General features: G+C 46.8%; 1 protein-coding gene across 1 annotated transcript in view; it reads left to right on the forward strand.

Moving 5' to 3' along the window:
• Window positions 1-21,817, forward strand: part of ctif (CBP80/20-dependent translation initiation factor) — a 128,761-nt gene that overhangs the window by 30,806 nt on the left and 76,138 nt on the right. The window contains exon 8 of the mRNA XM_070440545.1: window positions 18,937-19,013. Within this exon, the coding sequence (XP_070296646.1) occupies window positions 18,937-19,013 (77 nt within the window). The remainder of the gene's footprint in view (window positions 1-18,936; window positions 19,014-21,817) is intronic.

The following is a 21,817-nucleotide window of genomic DNA, read 5'->3' on the forward strand; positions in this document are numbered from 1 at the left end:
CTGTAATGCCTGCAACTGAACACTTCCTGTATGGAAGAATTTTGGCCCAATCTTCCATGCAGAACTGCTTTACCTGACATTTGTGGGTTTTCGAGCATGAACTGCTCGTCTCAGGTCCTGTCACATCTCAATCGGGTTTAGGTCTGGACATTGACTAGGCCATTCCAAAACTTTAAATGTGCCTCTTTTCAGTCATTCTGATGTACTTTCATGTGTTTTGGATCATAGTCTTGCTGCATGACCCAGCTGCGCTTCAGCTTACGGACGGATGGCCTGACATTCCCCTTTAGAATGATCTCATGCAGAGCAGAATTCATGGTTTCTTTGATGGCAAGTCGTCCAGGCAGCAAAGCTTCCCCAAACCCTCGCAATACCACCACCGCGCTTGACTGTTGCTATGACGTTCGAAATGTGGAATGTAGCGTTTGGTTTTCGGGCAGGAATAACGGGACCCCCATGTCGTCCAAGAAGTTCCACTTTTGACTTGCCTGAACATTCCAGGAGTCTTGACGATCATCCAGGTGCTAGTTTTGGCAAACTAGAGTTGACTTTTTTTGGACAATATGGGTGCTGTTATTTCTGGCGAGAAACCCAAACGGTGCATTCCACAGTAAGAACCTCACACCAACGGTCAAGCATGGTGGTGGAAGCTGAAGCGCAGCTGGGCCACGCAGTAAGACGATGATCCAAAACACACAAGTCTAAATCAGAATGGCTGTAAAGCGACACATCGAACGTTTTGGAAGGAGACTGGCGTGCGGCTGGCGTAGGAAGGAAGCTTACTGTATGTTTGTTCCACTCTGTCTCCCTGATGGTGAAGGGCAGTCAGTGTCACGTTTGTGTGTGTGGCTAGAACGTGTGTACATCCTGCGAATCAGAATCGTGAATAGGAGTAGGGCTCGTCGTATGTGCAGCTTTGGGCCGTGTTCAGTAGGGATACACTGTTAAATGTTTTGGAACAGTGAGGTACTACCTGAAATCATCCAATAACAACACAGATTTTGGTCTGTTGCAAAACGTTTTTTGCTACAGCGTGCCCTACTGAACACAACCCTGATGTAGGCCTAATGTCTGAACCTGGCCCTGAGTGCAATGCAATGGGGAACAGGGACGCTGTGTGCAGACAGAACTCTGTGTGTTAATGTAATACTGACTAGACCAGTTAGTCAACAGTGACCTGCCACTTCCACAGTCTTCACCCTTTAGACTCTAGGGGGTAGTCTGGGCCAAGAGACTACGTAACCCACAACCCCACTCTCCTCCACCACTTCCTCAGTCACTTCCGAGAGGGAGAACATCTCTGCAAGACATGTCCCTCGGGGGCCCTGCTAGCTTCCCTGGAATGCAGCTGATTGCTCCACACACTCACCCCTCCCGACCCTAGCGCCTGTGTTACGATGACAGTGTAGACATGTTAGATTCTTTCAGGATGAATCCCTGGTGCTGGAGTGAGACGCGCTTCATTAAAGATGAGTCAAGCCCGTTCCCGCTCCTCATTCCCGCTCCTGACATAGTTTACACTGGGAGTGGGTGTGTGTCATGTGGTCCCACCCACCCTTACCCTAGCAGAGATGGTTTACATCAGGTCAGCTTTAAAAGCAGGGCATGGCAGGGACCCCTCTCATGTTCCCATAGTTTATAGTGACAGACAGGCGGACGGACAGCTCAGTCATTGGGCAGATGATGTCAACCGAAGACGTGCTGTTGTGACATACACAACTATATGTGCATTTGGCGGCTGATGTCAACAGGAGATGTGTTATTGTGACAGGCCTATACGTCTGTGCTCTGGGGCATTCTGAGCATGCATGTCAACAACACAACCCATCCACACAACTGAATTTGGTGTGATGTGTTTTCATACATTGGTCTGTCTGTGAAATTAAACCATGTGTGTGTGTGTGTGTGTGTGTGTGTGTGTGTGTGGTACTGGGTAGGACAGATAATTGTGTCTGTAAATATGTACTTTTTTTTTAGTACCCTAACAACATCTAGTTGCCCTGTTCAGGGTTCGTACGATCATAAGTCCTAGAAAAATCATGGCCATTTGGAAATAGTGTATTCCAGGCCTCGAAAAAAATAATACAATCAGAAAAGTCATGGAAATATGTTTAAAATCGGTTCATGTAATTAATTTAGGGAGAATTTTTAAATAATGTGTCAATCGTGTAAAAATCTACATATCAGCCATGATCAGAATGACCCGTCATAGGCTTGTCTCCGTGTGTACTGTATGTGCATCACCTGCATAGAGTATGTGTGCCAATGTGAATGGGCAGTTGGTGACGGAGAGCAAGGGAGACATTGCAGCAGCAGGTAGCCTATGAAATAATTCTAGACAACAGACTCTTAACTAGATAGCTTGTACCCTGGCTAGTTATTTTAAGAAGACAGTGTTTTATTGCAATATTTTATATAAGGGTGGCCAACCATCCCTCAGGAGAGCGACTGGATGTGCAGGCTTTTGTTCCAGCCGTGCTATAACGCACCACGTTCTAAAAAATCTGCTCATCTGCTCAGCAGGACCTTGATAAGCTGACTCGGGTGTGTTTGAGCAGGGCTGGATCAAAAGCCTGCACTGCACACCAATTAGCTGTTAGCTGTGTTTGACCATGTGTTTTGTACGGTAGCCTAACAATGCTGCTGTTCAACTTTGTGGGTGGTTAAGTGACTTGCTGAAGGGAGCAATGCCAGGAGATGATAAGTGGGATCAGAGACCACATTTATGCTTACTTTTTCATGTATGCATAGACGCAACAAATTATTGGTCATGGGAATTTGTCAAAGTGTGTGAACCCTGCTTGTTTGTGCGACTGCGACTTGTGTGCAGAAGTCCTCCGGCACCATTTTGATTTCAATGGGTGTTACTCGCATTTGCTCATGTTCTCTCTTTTCCTGTGGCTTAAAGGGCTCTGTTTTTGCGTTGACATGAGAGCCGGCTCGTCTGTTTCCGTGTACTTGCGTGGAAGCGTGCTTATGTCCGGTGTGCGCTCCTGTCCGTCGCTCCATTTGTTCTCATTAACTCTCAATGGTCTTATCAACCGAAGCCTGATGGAGATTGGCTGACCCCTGATGAAGACTAAACTAATGTTGGTCAACATCAGGGTGATTTTTATGTTTTTATTTAACTTTTTATTTAACTAGGCAAGTCATTTTAAGAACAAATTCCTATTTACAATGACGGCCTACCCCGGCCAGAACTGGACGACGCTGGACCAATTGTGCGCCGCCCTATGGGACTCCCAATCACGGCCGGATGTGATGCAGCCTGGATTCGAACCAGGGACTACAGTCTTGCACTGAGGTGCAGTGGGAGCTTATAGTAGATCAACTGTAGTTTTTCTCCCCTGTCTTCTGCCTCAGTCTCAGTGGGGCTGGTTGTTTTCCCAGGAGGGAGGAAGGCTGATAGCCTTATCCCAGATCACTTTTTTTCTGTTTTGCCACTTCCTATGGTCATTGTCATGTCAATGACCATAGGAGTTGACAAGATCAACACAAACTAATCTGGCCCCAGGCTGAGGCTTACCCTCCTGCACATTCTCTTTCTGGTGGTGCTTTGGTACCGAGCCAGTCAGTAGGGGCCTGGCGGGCTGACCGGTGGTGCCCGAGCAGGGACCACAGAGTTACTGAGGACACATCCGCTCCGTCCGCTCTGGTTCCTTCCTGCTGAACAAAGCGACCAGAGGGCCAGACCAAAGACGTCTCCTCAGACTGGCTGGCCCCCCCCGGTCTACGTGCACCGGAGCAGGAGTCTTCGGTGCAGCCAGCCAGCCAGCTAGCCCTCATGACTCTAACTGGGGCCGGTATGTAACACAGGGCAGCCTGGGTCTGCTCCCTCCTCCATTCTTGTCCTCCTCCTTCTCCCTCCTTCACGTCCACAGTGGAACAATGTGGAGGTCAGTGCGGCGAGCAGCCCCGTCCTACTCCCTTTTCCTGCCATTGTCAGTCAGAGAGGAGAGCTCGCTCTTCTCCCAGTGACCGACCACAGAAGAACTGTTTTTAGGGATCAGGGAACATGCTCTGGAGGAGATGTGTATACAGACACACACACAATGTATTTGGCACTCCAACTCAATCACTGTTGTTTTCCCCGCTGCCATTTTTGTGTGTGAATTCATTCGTTAGTTCTTTATGTATTATGTCTTTATACGCCAAACCTCAATATAATATACATCAAAATCCTTTGACATTTAACAACACGTCCAAGTTCATGAATGAGTGTAAGACATCTGGGACTATGCGTATCAACACTTTCCACTCCATAATCATCACTTCTGGTGGTCTGATCCTGGGCATCTTATTGGTTGGCCAGACCGAGGACGATTGCATCATAATAGTCAGTCAGTCAGTCAGTGGCTGTTGGAGGTACCTCCCCTGTGGGGAGTGGGAGCTTGGCCTGGGCTGTGTCCCAAAGGGCACCCTATTCCCTTTATACTGCACTACATTTGACCAGCGCTCTATGGAGCCTGGTCAGAAGTAGTGCACTAAAGGGAATAGTTTGCCATTTGGGACGCAGCTCTGGATATCCTGCACGCCATGGCTCCCCGATCCCCATTTTGGGTCATCCTCCTTCCCCTGTATTTATGAGACTGGAAACCAGACAAACCACACTGGCCTGATTTGAGATGGGAGAGAGAGAGAAAGAGATGGGAGGAATGGAGGGAGACGAGAGGAGCTGCGTGGATGAGATGGGACACGGAGGGGCAAGAAAGAGAGAGGAGGGGAGAAGGACTTGACGGGTGGATGGTAGAGGTAAACATAGTGTCTGTGTGGGCCACAACCGCCCACCCGCTATAGAGGCCCCTCTCTGTGCCCCTGCCAAACCAGACTACCAGACTACTGTGTGTCTCTGTGATTATATGACAGTCAGATATGGGCCCATTAGGCAGTGTCTTGTTCTCTCTCTCTCTGCCTCCCAGGCTGATCAATAAGATATCCAACAACACAATACAATTTAATCAATCGTTAAACATCATCCATTAATAGAATTCAAGTGTATTAGTTATAACCATTAGTTAAAACTGATTCATATGGGGCCTCTCTAGTGGTGCAGTGGTCTAAGGCACTGCATTGCAGTTGCTAGCTGTGCCACTAGAGATCCTGGTTCGAGTCCAAGCTCTGTCGCAGCGGGTTGCAACCGGGACGACCATGGGGCACAATTGGCCCAGCGTCGTCCAGCTTAGGGGAGGGTTTGGCCGGCGAGATGTCCTTGTCCCATCGCGCTCTAGCGACTCCGGCTGCGGGCCCAGCGCATGCACGCTGCACGCCAGTGCAGTGCGCGCATGCACGCCAGTTCTACGGTATTTCCTCCGACTCACTGGTGTGGCTGGCTTCCGGGTTAAGCGGGCATTGTGTCAAGAAGCAGTGTGGCTTGGTTGGGTCGTGTTTCTTAGTACGCGTGGCTCTCGACCTTCGCCTCTCCCGAGTCCGTACGGGAGTTGCAGTGATGGGACAAGACTAACTACCAACTGGATACCACAAAATAATTAATGTGTATGGTTATAGTTATAACTCTTTTATGTATACTGAACAGAAATATAAATGTAACAATTCTACTGAGTATAAGGAATTCAGTCAATTTAAATAAAGAAATTAGGCCCTAATCTATGAATTTCACGACTGGGCAGAGGCGCAGCTATAGGTGGTCCTGGGAGGGCATATGCTTACCTACTTGGGAGCCAGGCCCAGCCAATCAGAATGAGTTTTTCCCCACAAAAGGGCTTTATTACAGACATAAATACTCCTCAGTTTCATCAGCTGTCCGGGTGGGTGGACTCAGACAATCCCACAGGTAAAGAAGCCGGAAGTCCTGGGCTGGCGTAATTACACATGGTTGTGAGGCCAGTTGGATGTACTGTCATATTCTTAAAACGACATTGGTGGTGGCTTATGGTAGTTTAATGTTCTGTCAGGTGGATGGATTATCTTGGCAAAGGAGAAGTTCTCACTAACAGGGATGTACACAAATGTGTGCACAACATTTGAGAGAAATAAGGTTTTTGTGCGTATGGAACAGTTCTGTGATCTTTTATTTCAGCTCATGAAACATGGGACCAACACTTTACATGTTGCGGGGACTGGGGTAGGGGGCCTGATCCCGGCCTGACTGAGTGAACTGAAGAACAGCAAAGCACTGCTCGACTCCCTCTACAAAAGTATCAATCCTCCAGCAGTCTCTCTCTCTCCCCATTGTCTTTAATCCACGGATCGCTGCCTGAGTCCTGATACTAGACTGGCTGCTCCACATGCATCCAGTGACCATTGGCCAGAGAACAAAGACAGAGAACATAGGGTCCCTGCCTGTGAATAATAAGCCATTCCACTAAACTAGATCCTGAATAATAAGCCATTAGACTACTAGACGAGATACTGAACACTCAAGCCTGGGAATAATAAGCCATTAGATTACAACCTGAGAATAATAAGCCATTAGACTAGACTAGAGCCTGAAGACAGGATAATAAGCAATTAGACTAGAGCCTGAGAATAATAAGCCATTTGATGTTTCTCAGTCCTGACTCCACAGTTTAGTTTTTCTAACAGACCTTCTGGAAAGGGATCAAGACAGACAAGGTTATGTAACAGACCTTCTGGAAAGGAATCAAGACAGACACGGTAATGTATAGAACTGTAATATCCATCTAGGAGAGATGAGGCAGTGGATGTTTAGATTTCACATTTTTGTGTTATCCTTATTTCTGACTCATCCATCCAGCAGGCCTATCTGATGGGACAGACTAGTGCTGATTGGAGAGGTGATTGGCTGGCTGTGTTGCAGGGTTTGGACCCATGCTTTTAGAATAGAATGACTCTTACGGGTGTGTTGTAATGCTTGATTATTCCACCAGTTCTAAGCATGCCTCATTTTCTCACCCATCAAGTTCTGTGGTCCAGTTGTTACTTGCGGGATCCCGAGTAAAAGTAGAACTTAGCTGGTGTTGGTAGGTGGTGGCTGTTTTTTGCAAAACTGTCAAATGTTTTTGGGGTCTTTGAGGTTGCCAGAGTCTGGTTTTTATAGCTGAGGCATTGTAATCCCTTCACTGCCCACACACAATCACGCACACAATGAGGTTGTACGGGTATAATGTTTGTGTGTGTTTGGATCTGTGTGTGTGTGTGCATGCATCCCTGTGTGTCTGTATGTGTCCACCCGCTCCCCCAGTTGATCCAGGGTTTGGACTGAGAGACAGAGAGCGGGTAGCCTATTGGAGGACTTGCCTGGCCTGTGGTGGAAAGACATTCCACAGCGCTTCCTGTTTTGGTTTGAGCGACGACGCTTCTCTTTCCCGTGTGCGCCTCCATTCGCCCGCCTGCCGTCTCGGCTCCGGGAATACCTCACTTAATGAAATAATGTGAGCYGTGAGGTCAGAGGGGAAACTTGGACCGACGTCTGTACTCGGGAGAAGGAACGTCCGTGGAGTACAGGACCCTGTGTAGCTCTGTGCTGCCTGTTGGCTAGCACCAGTTGGATAACATGGGCCATTCGCTTTAGTGATGTGTCAAGTTACAGTGCTAGTTCCACATGCATTACACATGAAAGACTAGCGCGGGTTTGAAATGGGCAAGACAAGCAAAAAGGTATCTGTAATAGTGTAGTGTACACTTCATGTGAGAGACGAAATGAAAGCATCTGTGACCTATTTTTAGCCAATATAAATGACTTCTTGGCGGTTTTGCATTTCAAGACTTTGGCCTTACAATGGCTTGGGAAAGATGAGGGGGGGAATGTGTAAGACTTGGGCCTGGCCTGGGTAGAGAGGAGAGATATGTAAACAAGCGATGCCCTCCGAGCTGAGGAACTCACCGTGGCAGGCAGTGATGAAAAGTAGTTCTGTTAGCGTCAGCTTGGTTACAAGCAACATGGTCCAATGTTAGAGTCGGGACCAGGGAGGGGGTAGTGGTGAGATATGAGTCCTAGTATAAGATTACCAAACTGGGAGGGATGTCACCCTATTCCCTATATAGTGCACTACTTTTGGCCAGAGCCCAGGTCAAAAGTAGTGCACTATAAAAGGATAAGGTGTCATTTGGATCGCAGACCCCATCTCAAAACGAATAAAAAAAGGAATAGTAACAAGTGCTGTAGTAACAAAGCTTGTTTGGCTCTATGCCTTTGTAGCCCAAAGCCCTGAAGAAAAAGAGTTAAAGAACTGGTTCATTTCTTTCACTTTCCCTTTTGTGTTGAGAACCCCTCTGCATATTTTCATTACATGTGTCTGTCGTTTGAACAATACGTTATTTACACTACTGGTCAAAACGTTTTTAGAACACCTACTCATTCAAGGGTTTTTCTGTATTTTGACTTTTCTACATTGTAGAATAATAGTGAAGACATCAAAACTATGAAATAACACATATGGAATCATGTAGTAACCAAAAAAGTGTTAAACAAATCAAAATATATTTTATATTTGGGATTCTTCAAAGTAGCCACCCGTTGCCTTGATAACAGCTTTGCACACTCTTGGCATTCTCTCAACCAGCTTCATGAGGTAGTTACCTGGAATGCGTTTCAATTAACAGGTTAAAAGTGTTAAGTTAATTTGTGGAATTTCTTTCCTTAATGCGTTTGAGCCAATCAGTTGTGTTCTGACAAGGTAGGGATGTATACAGAAGATAGCCCTATTTGGTAAAAGACCAAGTCCATATTATGGCAAGAACAGCTCAAGTAATCTGAGAAACGACAGTTCATCATTATTTTAAGACTTGAAGGTCAGTCAAAACTGAACTTTTTTGTAGTCGCAAAAACCATCAAGCGCTAATGCTCTCATGAGGACCGCCACAGGAATGGAAGACCGAGAGTTACCTCTGCTGCAGAGGATAAGTTCATTACCAGCCTCAGAAATTGCAGCCCAAATAAATGCTTCACAGAGTTCAAGTAACAGACACATCTCAACATCAACTGTTCAGAGGAGACTGAGTGAATCAGGCCTTCATGGTTGAATTGCTGCAAAGAAACCTCTACTAAAGGACACCGCTAAGAAGAAGAGACTTGCTTGGGCCAAGAAACACGAGCAATGGACAATAGACCGGTGGAAATGTGTCCTTTGGTCCGGAGTGTAATTGGAGATTTTTGGTTCCAACTGCTGTGTCTTTGTGAGACATGGAGGAGGAGGTGTTATGGTGTGGGGGTGCTTTTCTGGTGACACGGTCTGTGATTTATTTAGAATTCAAGGCACACTTAACCAGCATGGCTACCACAGCATTATGCAGTGATACGCCATCCCGTCTGGTTTGCTCTTAGTGGGACTATCATTTGTTTTTCAACAGGACAATGTCCCAACACATTTCCGGGATATTTTACCAAGCAGGAGAGTGATGGAGTGCTGCATCCGATGACAACCCCCCGACCTCAACCCAATTTTAGATGGCTTGGGATGAGTCGGATCGCAGAGTGATGGAAAAGCAGCCAACAAGTGCTCAGCATATGTGGGAACTCCTTCAAGACTGTTGGAAAAGCATTCCAAGTGAAGCTGGTTGAGAGAATGCCAAGAGTGTGCAAAGCTTTCAAGGCAAAATATATTTTGATTTGTTTAACACTTTTTTGGTTACTAACTGATTCCATATGTGTTATTTCATATACTCAGCAAAAAAATTAACTTCCCTTTTTCAGGACCCTGTCTTTCAAAGATAATTTGTAAAAATCCAAATAACTTCACAGATCTTCATTGTAAAGGGTTTAAACACTGTTTCCCATGCTTGTTCAATGACCCATAAACAATTAATGAACATGCACCTGTGGAACGGTCGTTAAGACACTAACAGCTTACAGACGGTAGGCAATTAAGGTCACAGTTATGAAAACTTAGGTCACTAAAGAGGCCTTTCTACTGACTCTCTGAAAAACACCAAAAGAAAGATGCACAGGGTCCCTGCTCATCTGCGTGAACGTGCCTTAGGCATGCTGCAAGGAGGCATGAGTACTGCAGATGTGGCCAGGGCCTAAGACCGTCCTGTCTACAGGGAGACAGGACGGACAGCTGATTGTCTTCGCAGTGGCAGACCATGTGTAACAACACCTACACAGGATCGGTACATCCGAACATCACACCTGCGGGACAGGTACAGGATGGCAACAACTGCCCGAGTTACACCAGGAACGCACAATCCCTTCATCAGTGCTCAGACTGTCCGCAATAGGCTGAGAGGCTGAGCTGAGGGCTTGTAGGCCTGTTGTAAGGCAGGTCCTCACCAGACATCACCGGCAACAACCTCGCCTATGGGCACAAACTCACCGTCGCTGGACCCCACAGGACTGGCAAAAAGTGCTCTTCACTGACAAGTCGCAGGGGTGATGGTCGGATTCACGTTTATAGTCGTATGGAATGAGTGTTACATCGAGGCCTGTACTCTGGAGCGGGATCGAGGTGGAGGGTCCGTCATGGTCTGGGGCGGTGTGTCACAGAATTATCGGACTGAGCTTGTTGTCATTGCAGGCAATCTCAACACTGTGCGTTACAGGGAAGACATCCTCCTCTCTCATGTGGTACCCTTCCTGCAGGCTCATCCTGACATGACCCTCCAGCATGACAATGCCACCAGCCGTACTGCTCGTTCTGTACGTGATTTCCTGCAAGACAGGAATGTCAGTGTTCTACCATGGCTAGCGAAGAGACCGGATCTCAATCCCATTGAGCATGTCTGGGACCTGTTGGATTGGAGGGTGAGAGCTAGGGCCATTCCCCCCAGAAATGTCCGGGAACTTGCAGGTGGAAGAGTGGGGTAACATCTCACAGCAAGAACTGTGCAAATCTGGTGCAGTCCATGAGGAGGAGATGCACTGCAGTACTTGCTACTACAGCTGGTGGCCACACCAGATACTGACTGTTACTTTTTATTTTAACCCCCCCCTCCTTCAGGGACGCATTATTCCATTTCTGTTAGTCACATGTCTGTGGAACTTGTTCAGTTTATGTCTCAGTTGTTGAAACTTGTTATGTTCATACAAATATTTACACATGTTAAGTTTGCTGAAAATAAACGCAGTTGACAGTGAGGACGCTTCTTTTTTTGCTGAGTTTAGTTTTGATGTCTTCACTATTATTCTATAACGTAGAAAATAGTCAAAATAAAGAAAATCCCATGAATGAGTAGGTTTTCTAAAACTTTTGACCGGTTGTGTATGACTTCATTCTTGTTAGGATATCATACATTGTATTTGCAGTGTTGGAATATTTTACATTTAAGTCATTTAGCAGACGCTCTTATCCAGAGCGACTTACAAATTGGTGCATTCACCTTATGATATCCAGTGGAACAACCACTTTACAATAGTGCATCTAACTCTTTTAAGGGGGGGGGGGGGTTAGAGGGATTACTTTATCCTATCCTAGGTATTCCTTAAAGAGGTGGGGTTTCAGGTGTCTCCGGAAGGTGGTGATTGACTCCGCTGACCTGGCGTCGTGAGGGAGTTTGTTCCACCATTGGGGTGCCAGAGCAGCGAACAGTTTTGACTGGGCTGAGCGGGAATATGTCATTATTTCTCATTGAACAACAGTCATTTAATGCAGACATAAAGGACAGGGCAGTAATTGCAAGATAATGTTTTATAATTCACATATTCCCCTCAGTCCCCTTTTGTAATTGATTATAGGTCCCCTGAAGAGGAAAGTCTGCAAAGATAGATTACAAAATGGCTGCCGCCTGAGGTACAAGATGCAGCAGCAAATGGAATATAGCTACTTGGCTGGCTGCTTGCGACACTCTCTCACACACACACACAGTATGTTATCAGGTCTGTTATCAGACGGCCCTGACTCTGCTCCCCTTCCTTCCTCCCTCCCAGTAGCAGCTCTCTTTCCATTGGCTGTGGCTAAGAATCTCTCTCGCGCTCTGTCACTCTTTCGGTCTCTCTCTCCCCCTCTTTCACTCTCTTCTTTTCTCCCCCTCTCCCTACTCGCTCTCTGCACTCTATGGACAAATTTCCATGTGTCAGACATGGTCGTCAATCAGTTCCAGTTGTCCCCAATAACAATTAAAGACACTTTGTTTGTTCTGTGGAGAACATGGCCCAAAACATGGCTGTTGCGGATCTCAGCTTTAAGACGCAACATGTTTTTTTGTGTGTGTTTTTTTTTTTTTTACTGTTTTCCTTCCTGCCCAGAGAGGAAGGCATATCCGTATCACATTTTTCACCGCGAGGCGGCAGAAAGAAAGTTAATTTGTATAGGCCATAGTCTAGAAATAATACATGCTGTAATGACATTAAGTCGTTTTTTTTCTCCTTAATTTATTGCTTTTGTAGGGAGGCCAAACAAGCATAAATAAGCAGAGATTGAACAATGGAGTGTAGGCTTTGTGAATGAAGCTTAATCTAGCAGGATAATTACACAGTAAGGGGTTAGAGGAAGTCACCTCAACCAGACTGACTTCCATTCCATCAACTGTGTTAGAACAGACTTCCTTGCTCTCGGTGGCATATGACTTGTTATGGCTTCTCTTCCACAACAGTTGTCATGGTCATACATTCAATGTTCTGAAGGTTTGTTACTGTCTGAGTTTGGAGCCTCTTCTCTTGACCCCTGAACCCCAGCCCCTGGAATGTGGTGCTGTACGTGCGCTACCTGGTGATGTTTCCATACTACACACACACACACACACACACACACACACACACACACACACACACACACACACACACAGGCCCATGGCCCGTCGTCACGTCCACAGAGCACTCTAAGGCTCCTTCCCTATGTCTGCTGCTAGGTCAAAAGTCATACTGCCTGGCTGGGGAAGGGGACGTGCTGAGCACACACCTCTTTGATCAGTCTGGTCCTCTGTCTGCACTGATGAGACACCCAAATGCAATCGGCATAGTCTAAAATACGCTTCAGGAGTACAGACAGGACCCGGTCTGAAGACAATAGTCTTGACGTCCATGTCTGAGTTTGTCTATTTAAAATGCGCTTTTTATTTGTTTACGGCACTTAAAACTCTTAAGTTATGATGGAATGAGTCACGGCAGATTCCCATGCAAACCCCAAATCTCCCTGGCTAACGTTTCTCTAAATATTTGCATTTTTTCTTCAGCTTTGATGACTGCGTGAGTATACTGGAGTTGAGATAGTCATCTGGTAACCATTTGGAAGCAGGATTACAGCTAATGATATCCTACAGGAAACCAACAGTAGCTAAACATGCAACTCTGCCTCTCTCCCTCCCACTTTTTCTCCCCCTTTCCCCATCTTTTATCTGTCTCCCTGGCTCCGAGGGTTCTCTGAAGTTAACCAGTTAAATGCTGAATGAAGCAGACTTATTGTGAATTAATATTACTGGCACTGATCGGTGTTTATTTTCCGTAGAAGGATAACTACACGGGTATCTCCTCTGCTTACCCGCCAGAATGTACTTGTGTACACCTCTAACTGACCTGGGATCCGGGGTACTTCATAATAAAAAAATTAAAAAACTAGATGGTCGTGTTGTGTTGGCTGTCTGGTAGTGTTGTCATACCGGTACTGTGTAGACCCAGGAGTGTGGGCTGGCAATACTCTCTCTTTGTGTGTCCCTTCATCTTGACCACCCCGGTGTGGTGGCGCTCTTTCCTTCTGAATCCCCTCTCCTCCTGCCTTACTCCCCGGGGCAAGACTATCTGGCCGGGGCTAGCTGCTTGGGGCTGGGCCTCTGTTCCTGTGGTTCTCTGCTGCGTGTCTCAGGCTCGTATTACCACCATGCCACACTACAAAGGCCTTCCCCTGCCTCCAGCCTCCGCGCACATCTGTATCCAATCAGCCTCCAATCAGAGCCCAGCACCACCACAGCAGCTTAGTTAGACAGAGGAAGAAAACTTGATAGAGGAAGAGGGGGGGGGGGAAATAAATTCGAAAGAACAGCAACATTAATTTCGTTGGTTAACTTCTCCCAGACTATGTCTGAAATGTGTAACCTAAAGTGGAGTTATGAAGGTTTTTATGTGTAAGTGAATGGCTCAGTGCTGTGTGCGTGTCTCTGTTAAGCCAGGTATGATCCTCTTAGTGCTCTAGGGTTTCATACTGCTGGCCTGGCTTGGGGACTCTGGGTAGGAGACTGACTGGGAAGGAACCCCACCCTCCTGCGGTTTGGGCCTCTAGAAAGTTTCACTTCTTCTGAATGAGCTACGTCTGAACAGACCAGGGTTCAAATACTATTTGAAATCATTTCAGACAATTTAACTGGGCTTGATCGAGCTTGCCTGGTGCAATGGAACCAATAGAATAGTCTCAGAATAGTATGAAAACCTGGCCATCAGGCACTTCAGGCAGGCTGAAGCAAACACTAATAATATTTGAACATAGACTACCGTTCAAAAGTTTGGGTTCACTAAGAAATGTCCTTGTTTTTGATAGAAAAGCTTTTTTTTGTCCATTAAAATATCATACAATTGATCAGAAATACAGTGTAGACATTGTTTATGTTGTAAATGACTATTGTAGCAAGAAACGGCTGATTTTTAATGGATTATCTACATAGGCGTACAGAGACCCATGATCAGCAACCATCATTCCTGTGTTCCAATGGCACGTTGTGTTAGCTATTCCAAGTTGATCATTTGAAAGGCTAATTGATCATTAGAAACCCCTTTTGCAATTATGTTAGCCCATCTGAAAACTGTTGTGCTGATTTTAAAGAAGCAATACAACTGTCCTTTAGACTAGTTGCGTATCTGAAGCATCAACATTTGTGGATTTGATTACAGGCTCAACATGGCCAGAAACAAAGTACTTTCTTCTGAAACTCGTCAGTCTATTCTTGTTCGGAGAAATGAAGGCTATTCCATGCGAGAAATTGCCAGGAAACTGAAGATCTGGTACAACGCTGTGTACTACTCCCGTCACAGAACAGCGCAAACTGGCTCTAACCAGAATAGAAAGAGGAGTGGGAGACCCCGGTGCACAACTGAGCAGACCCTGACGGAGTCTGTAATACCTACATGTTTCAAGCTGACCACTATAGTCCCTATGCCCAAGGAAGTGAAGGTAAACTGCCTAAATGAGTACTGCCCCGTAGCACTCACGCTGGCTCACATCAACAGCATTATCCCAGATACCCTAGACCCACTCCAATTTGCATACCGCCCCAACAGAGCCACAGATAGCGCAATCTCAATTGCACTCCACACTGCTCTTTCCCACCTGGACAAAAGGAACACCTATGTGAGAATGCTGTTCATTGACTCAGCGTTCAACACCATTGTGCCCACTAAGCTAAGGACCCTGGGACTAAACACCTCCCTCTGCAACTGGATCCTGGACTTCCTGACTGGCCGCCCCCAGGTGGTAAGGATAGGCAACAACACGTCTGCCTCGCTGACCCTCAACACTGAGGCCCCTCATGGGTGTGTGCTTAGTCCCCTCCTGTACTCTGTTCACCCACAACTGCATGGCCAAACACGACTCCAACACCATCATTAAGTTTGCTGGCGACACAACAGTGGTAGGCCTGATTTTACCGACAACAATGAGACAGCCTATAGTGAGGTGTCAGGACAACCTCTCCCTCAATGTGAGCAAGACAAAGAAGCTGATCATGGACTACAGGAAAAGGCGGGCCAAACAAGCCCCCATTATCATCGACTGGGCTGTCATGGAGCGGGTCGAGAGTTTCAAGTTCCTTGGTGTCCACATCACCAATGAACTATCATGGTCCAAACACACCAAGACAGTCGTGAAGAGGGCACGACAACACCTTTTCCCTCTCAGGAGACTGAAAAGATTTGGCTTGGGTCCCCAGATCCTCAAAAGGTTCTACAGCTGCACCATCGAGTGCATCCTGACCGGTTGCATCACCGCCTGGTATGGCAACTTCTCGGCATCTGACTGTAAGGCGCTACAGAGGGTAGTGCGTACGTCCCAGTACATCACTGGGGCCAAGCTTCCTGCCGTCCAGGACCTCTGTATACTAGGTGTGTCAGAGGAAGGCCCAAAAAATTGCCAAAGACTCCAGTCACCCAAGTCATGGACTGTTTTCTCTGCTACCGCACGGCAAGCGGTACCGGAGCATCTTCTACCCCCAAGCCATAAGACTGCTGAATGATTAATCAAATGGACACAGACTATTTACGTTGACCCTCCCCCCCATTTTGTTTTTACACTGCTGCTACTCACTGTTTGTCTATGCATAGTCACTTTACCCACACCTACATGAACAAATGACCTCGACTAACCCCACATTGACTCGGTACCAGTACCCCCTGTATATAGCCTTGTTATTGCTACATACGATAGCCCATGATGACAAAGCAAAAACGTTTTCTTTTTTTTTCTTTTTGCAAAAATAAATACAACTGAAATATTAAATTTACTTAAGTATTCAGACCCTTTACTCAGTACTTTGTTGAAGCACCTTTGGCAGAGATTACAGCCTCAAGTCTTCTTGGGTATGACGCTACAAGCTTGGGATTTTCTCCCATTCCTCTCTGCAGATCCTTTCAAGCTCTGCCAGGTTGAATGAGGAGCGTTGCTGCACAGCTATTTTCAGGTCTCTCTAGAGATGTTCGATCGGGTTCAAGTCCGGGCCTGGCTGGGCCACTCAAGGACATTGAGACTTGTCCCGAAGCCACTCCTGCGATGTCTTGGCTGTGTGTTTAGGGTTGTTGTCCTGTTGGAAAGTGAACCTTCGCCCCAGTCTGAAGTCTTAAGCGCTCTGGAGCAGGTTTTCATCAAGGATGTCTGTGTACTTTGTTCTGTTCATCTTTGCCTCGATCCAGACTAGTCTCCCAGTCCCTGCCACTGAAAAACATCCCCACAGCATGATGCTTCCACCACCATGCTTCACTTTAGGGATGGTGCCAGGTTTCCTCCAGTCTTGACGCTTGGCATTCAGGCCAAAGAGTTCAATCTTGGTTTCATTAAACCAGAGAATCTTGTGTCTCATGGTCTGAGTCTTTAGGTGCCTTCTACTAAGGAGTGGCTTCCGTCTGGCCACTCTACCATAAAGACCTAATTGGTGGAGTGCTTTAAAGATGGTTGTCCTTCTGGAAGGTTCTCCCATCTCCACAGAGGAACTCTGGAGCTATGTCAGAGTGACCATCGGGTTCTTGGTCCCCTCCCTGACCAAGGCCCTTCTCCCCCAATTGCTCAGTTTGTCCGGGCGGCCAGCTGTAGGAAGAGTCTTAGTGGTTCCAAACTTTTTCCATTTAAGAAGGATGGAGACCACGTTGCTCGTGGGGACCTTCAATGCTGCATACTTTTTTGGGGTACCTTTCCCCAGATCTGCGCCTCGGCACAATCCTGTTTCGGAGTGCTACGGACAATTCCTTCAACCTCATGGCTTGGTTTTTGCTCTGACACGCAGTGTCAACTGTGGACCTTATAAACATCTCAAGGATCATATATGGAAACAGGATGCACTTGAGCTCAATTTCGAGTCTCATAGCAGGATATTTCTGGTATTGTTTTATATTTTTATTAATTTACCCTAAAAATCTACAAATGTTTTCACTTTGTCATTATGGGGTATTGTGTGTAGATTGAAGAGGGGGAAAACATGATTTAATCCATTTTAGAATAAGGCTGTAACAGAGTGGAAAAAGTCAAGGGGTCTGATAATCGTACAATATCATCATGTGCAGCTAGCTACATAGCCTATTGGATGTGGTTTCTTATGAGATTAAGGGTTGGGGATGGGTTAGTGTTAGGAGGGTTGGAGGTATGGGTTGTGCCTGTCTCTTCCCTACCCTGGCTGGCTCTGCGGCACGCCTGATTTCTGTTGACTGAAGTGCAATTAAAGTGCGGGGCTGTGGGGGTTTAGAGTGAGGGTGTCTGCCCAAGAGTGAGCGTTTCTGCTGCTTCCTGTGCAGACACTGCTGATGGGGAGATAACAGGGTTGGAACCTGGGCTGGAGCCACACACTGCCATACCACGTCACCGCAGAGGGGCAGAATAGAGAGAAGTTGTAGACACACACACACTCCATGTCAAACAGAAAATACGAACCCACCCCAGAAATGTACAACACATCTTGTTACACACATTACGGCACACAAACCGTGCACAAACATTATCAGCACTTTAACACGCAAACACAAAAACACATGTTTGAACACCCTTCCCCCCCAGTCATCCTCCTCCTCAAACTTGTAGTTGACCATCTGTAACCATGACAACACCAGACACTGGTTCCATCCCAGACAAACCAGTTTCGACTGAAAACAACCAAACCACCATGTTTAAGTGATGAAGTGATTAACCCTGATTGCGCCACGGTCACTGTTGATAATGGCTGACCCCTGCCGTGACCCCACTCCCCGAGGGTGACTCAGGGAGAGTTGGCATATGCAAAAAAAAAAAACATAATAATAACACATGACCAATTCCAAATTGTACAAATAATAGGCCAAATATAAGCACCCACCAAATTATTATTATTACACACACACTCCAACACATCCACCGACACACACAACATATGGAATATAGCTGTCTTGACTTGGAGCCGGTTCCCCGCTGCTTCTAAGTGCTCCCCCCCCACCTTCTCCCCTCTTTCAGAGCTTGTCTGGGGAAATTGTAGGCTGCCAACATTCCTGTGAGAAGTTAAGGGTAGGAGAGGAGAGGAGCTCTGCATTGGCTGTGTGGCTCTGCCTTCCTTCCTTCCTTAATGGAGGTTGTGAGGTGGACCTATAATTTGCGGTGGGTTCCATGCGTCGCTCAATGCCTGCATGGGCGTAGACTGAGGGGCAGGGAAGGCGGTAACTAGACATGGGGAGGGGGGTGCTGGATTCCTCTCTTTCTTGGGAGAAAAGACACAAAAATGACGCCGATTTGTGCGTCACTTCCATCCGTAGCTGTAATACCATCTAACGACAACCCGTTATGTACAGTACGCATGTTAGCTAAAGAAAAGATCACTCAGAAATTCAGTTTGTGCATACAATGACCATACAATCTATGCCCACACTGTAACTCGCTTTAGATGAAAGTGTTTTGCTAAGCCTCTCCCTCTCTCTCTCGCGCTCTGCAGGGTTTCCCGCCCCTGCCTAACGAAGCTGAGATCGCACAAACCAAAAAGCTTTTCCGTCGCAGGAGGAACGACCGACGGTAAGCACACAAACACACACACTTTCTCCCCTCCTGGAACGTTGTTGCAACGCTGATGAAACACTAGGCCAGAACCCTTAACTCTTCTCTCCAGTCAAAGCAGAAATTCTCCTGGCCCCAGACTCACTTACACACAGACAGAAAAGGCAGATTTCGTTTTTTTTTTTTACAAATCTTACTGAAGTCTATTTCTTCACGTATCTGGTCTGTGTAATGATACGGGCTGTGTCCTAAATGGCATCCTATTGCCTTTTTATAGTGCACTACTTTTGACCGGAGCCCCTATAGGCCCACTATAGGGAATAGGGTGCCATTTGGGATGCAACCACTGTCATCTCCAATCACACTTGATTGTCGATATGAACCTCTGTCTCTCAGTTCTTTTGCTCACTGCAGCGTTCAACGTTCCTTAACTCAATGAAATTAGTTTAATCGCAGTTTAATCTTCTGAAAATGTTTCCGCATGACGTCATTGGAAAGTTCTCCCCGGTTGCTAAGAAACAACTGAGAAAGAAAATATTTGCGTCTCTGATTGAAAGGAGGATAGTTGAGCCAGAGAGTGAAATGTTAACTTATTTTATATTCTCTTCTATGTATTCCTCTCTTTCTTTCTACTATTTTAAAACCAGTGGTATATAATTGATTCACAGTGATTGTGTGGTTAAATAGCTGTGGTTAAATTCAAATATTGCTGAGGCCAGATCACAGTATACTAGTATAGACTACAGAGAAACTGGCTGGAAGATATCACAGGTAATGGCTTTGACTTGGTGCCCTGCCTGCCTGCCTGGCTGGCTGCCGGGCTGGCTGTGTTTTTGTATTGTTAATATTTACTGAGAGAAAATAATGTTGCCTCTGGCTACAGGAGGAAGGATCAGTTTCTTGTGTGGTTTGCCTTTTATGTCAGTAAGGTACTGCAATTGCATGGTTGTATGGGTTGGAGTATGACAACCAAGGGCTATGATTACATTTAGAAGTTTCAGAGAGTAAATAATAAAAAAAATATAGAGCAGTTCTATTGCTCTATACTGGACCATATGTGCATACTGGACCATACTTTCTGCAGTGCTGTGGCTTTCAGAGCAGAACTGTAATTACCCTCAGCCAGCTCCAGCCCCGACCACAGAGCAGCGCAGAGCCAGGAGTGAATGGAGGTTCAGCCAAGGGGTGGGCCCCATCGCCCCAACCAAGCATTTCCACACACTTGTGTTCAAGCACACACACTCAGGCCTGCACTGCCCCCAACACTTCTATACACACACACACACATCCAACGCCTGGCCCAGTTCTCTCTACCGCTCTCCTCATTTCCTCCCTTTTTTCCTTTCTTTTCTCTCACTCACTACTTTTTCTGGAATGATACAGTCCCGCTCTACATTTTCAGCTATTACAGTCTTCTTTCGGCCCGCTGTCTCTAGAAACACACCCACAATGCATCTCTCTCAGGGCGGGGCCAGAGCCACTTTCTCCCCTCACAGAGCTCGTCGTCAGGCCCAGCTAACGTGCGGTAATAGCGGTGTGTGTGTGACAGTGAGTCATATTGTGAAAAATGCATCAGTCCCACGCCAGTCCTGCTATTAAAGCAACGCTCCACCATTCATTCCATAAATTAACACAGCTATTACTTTCATTGCTTTCCACCCCCGGGATAGGTAGAGGGAGCGGTACACGCCATATAGGAAGAAAAAAGAGAAAGAAGACTTAAGTGTCATATCCTTATTAACCCTTGTGAGTGGGAGCAGTGCAATAAGCTCAGAGGCAAGCAGAGCGAGAGGGAGACTGGGTATAGGTACTAGTGACTGAACACAGAGGTATCATCATTTAATCATTCCAGTCATTTTCTGTTGTCCTCTCCTCCCTCTCTGTGGGGAGCCTGACCTTTTGTAAGAGACGGAATGAGAAGCAGAGAGTGGGACAGAAAGAGCGTAAGGGATACAGAGGAAAAGGGAGTCTCCTGTACCTAGAAAAGATGACTGTATAGGTGTTGGACATGTCTGTTGTGGTGGCGCTAGCTGACTTACTGACGTTTCCCTGTGGTGGCGCTAGCTGACTTACTGACGTTTCCCTGTGGTGGCGCTAGCTGACTTACTGACCGCTAGCTGACTTACTGACGTTTCCATGTGGTTGGCGCTAGCTGACTTATTGACTTTTCCCTGTGGTAGCGCTAGCTGACTTACTGACTTTTCCCTAGTACCTTACTGACGTTTCCCTGTGGTGGCGCTAGCTGACTTACTGACGTTTCCCTGTGGTGGCGCTAGCTGACTTACTGACGTTTCCCTGTGGTGCGCTAGCTGACTTACTGACGTTTCCCTGTGGTGGCGCTAGCTGACTTACTGACTTTTCCCTGTGGTGGCGCTAGCTGACTTACTGACGTTTCCCTGTGGTGGCGCTAGCTGACTTACTGACGTTTCCCTGTGGTGGCGCTAGCTGACTTACTGACGTTTCCCTGTGGTAGCGCTAGCTGACTTACTAATGTTTCCCTGTGGTGCGCTAGCTGACTTACTGACGTTTCCCTGTGGTGGCGCTAGCTGACTTTCTCGACGTTTCCCTGTGGTAGCGCTAGCTGACTTACTATGTTTCCCTGTGGTGGCGCTAGCTGACTTACTGACGTTTCCCTGTGGTGGCGCTAGCTGACTTACTGACGTTTCCCTGTGGTGGCGCTAGCTGACTTACTGACGTTTCCCTGTTTGGTGGCGCTAGCTGACTTACTGACGAGCTGACTTACTGACGTTTCCCTGTGGTGGCGCTAGCTGACTTACTGACGTTTCCCTGTGGTGGCGCTCTCTATTTACTCCCTCTACTTT

The sequence above is a fragment of the Salvelinus sp. IW2-2015 genome, linkage group LG4q.1:29, assembly GCF_002910315.2.
Source record: "Salvelinus sp. IW2-2015 linkage group LG4q.1:29, ASM291031v2, whole genome shotgun sequence".
NCBI classification, from domain to species: Eukaryota; Metazoa; Chordata; class Actinopteri; order Salmoniformes; family Salmonidae; genus Salvelinus; species Salvelinus sp. IW2-2015.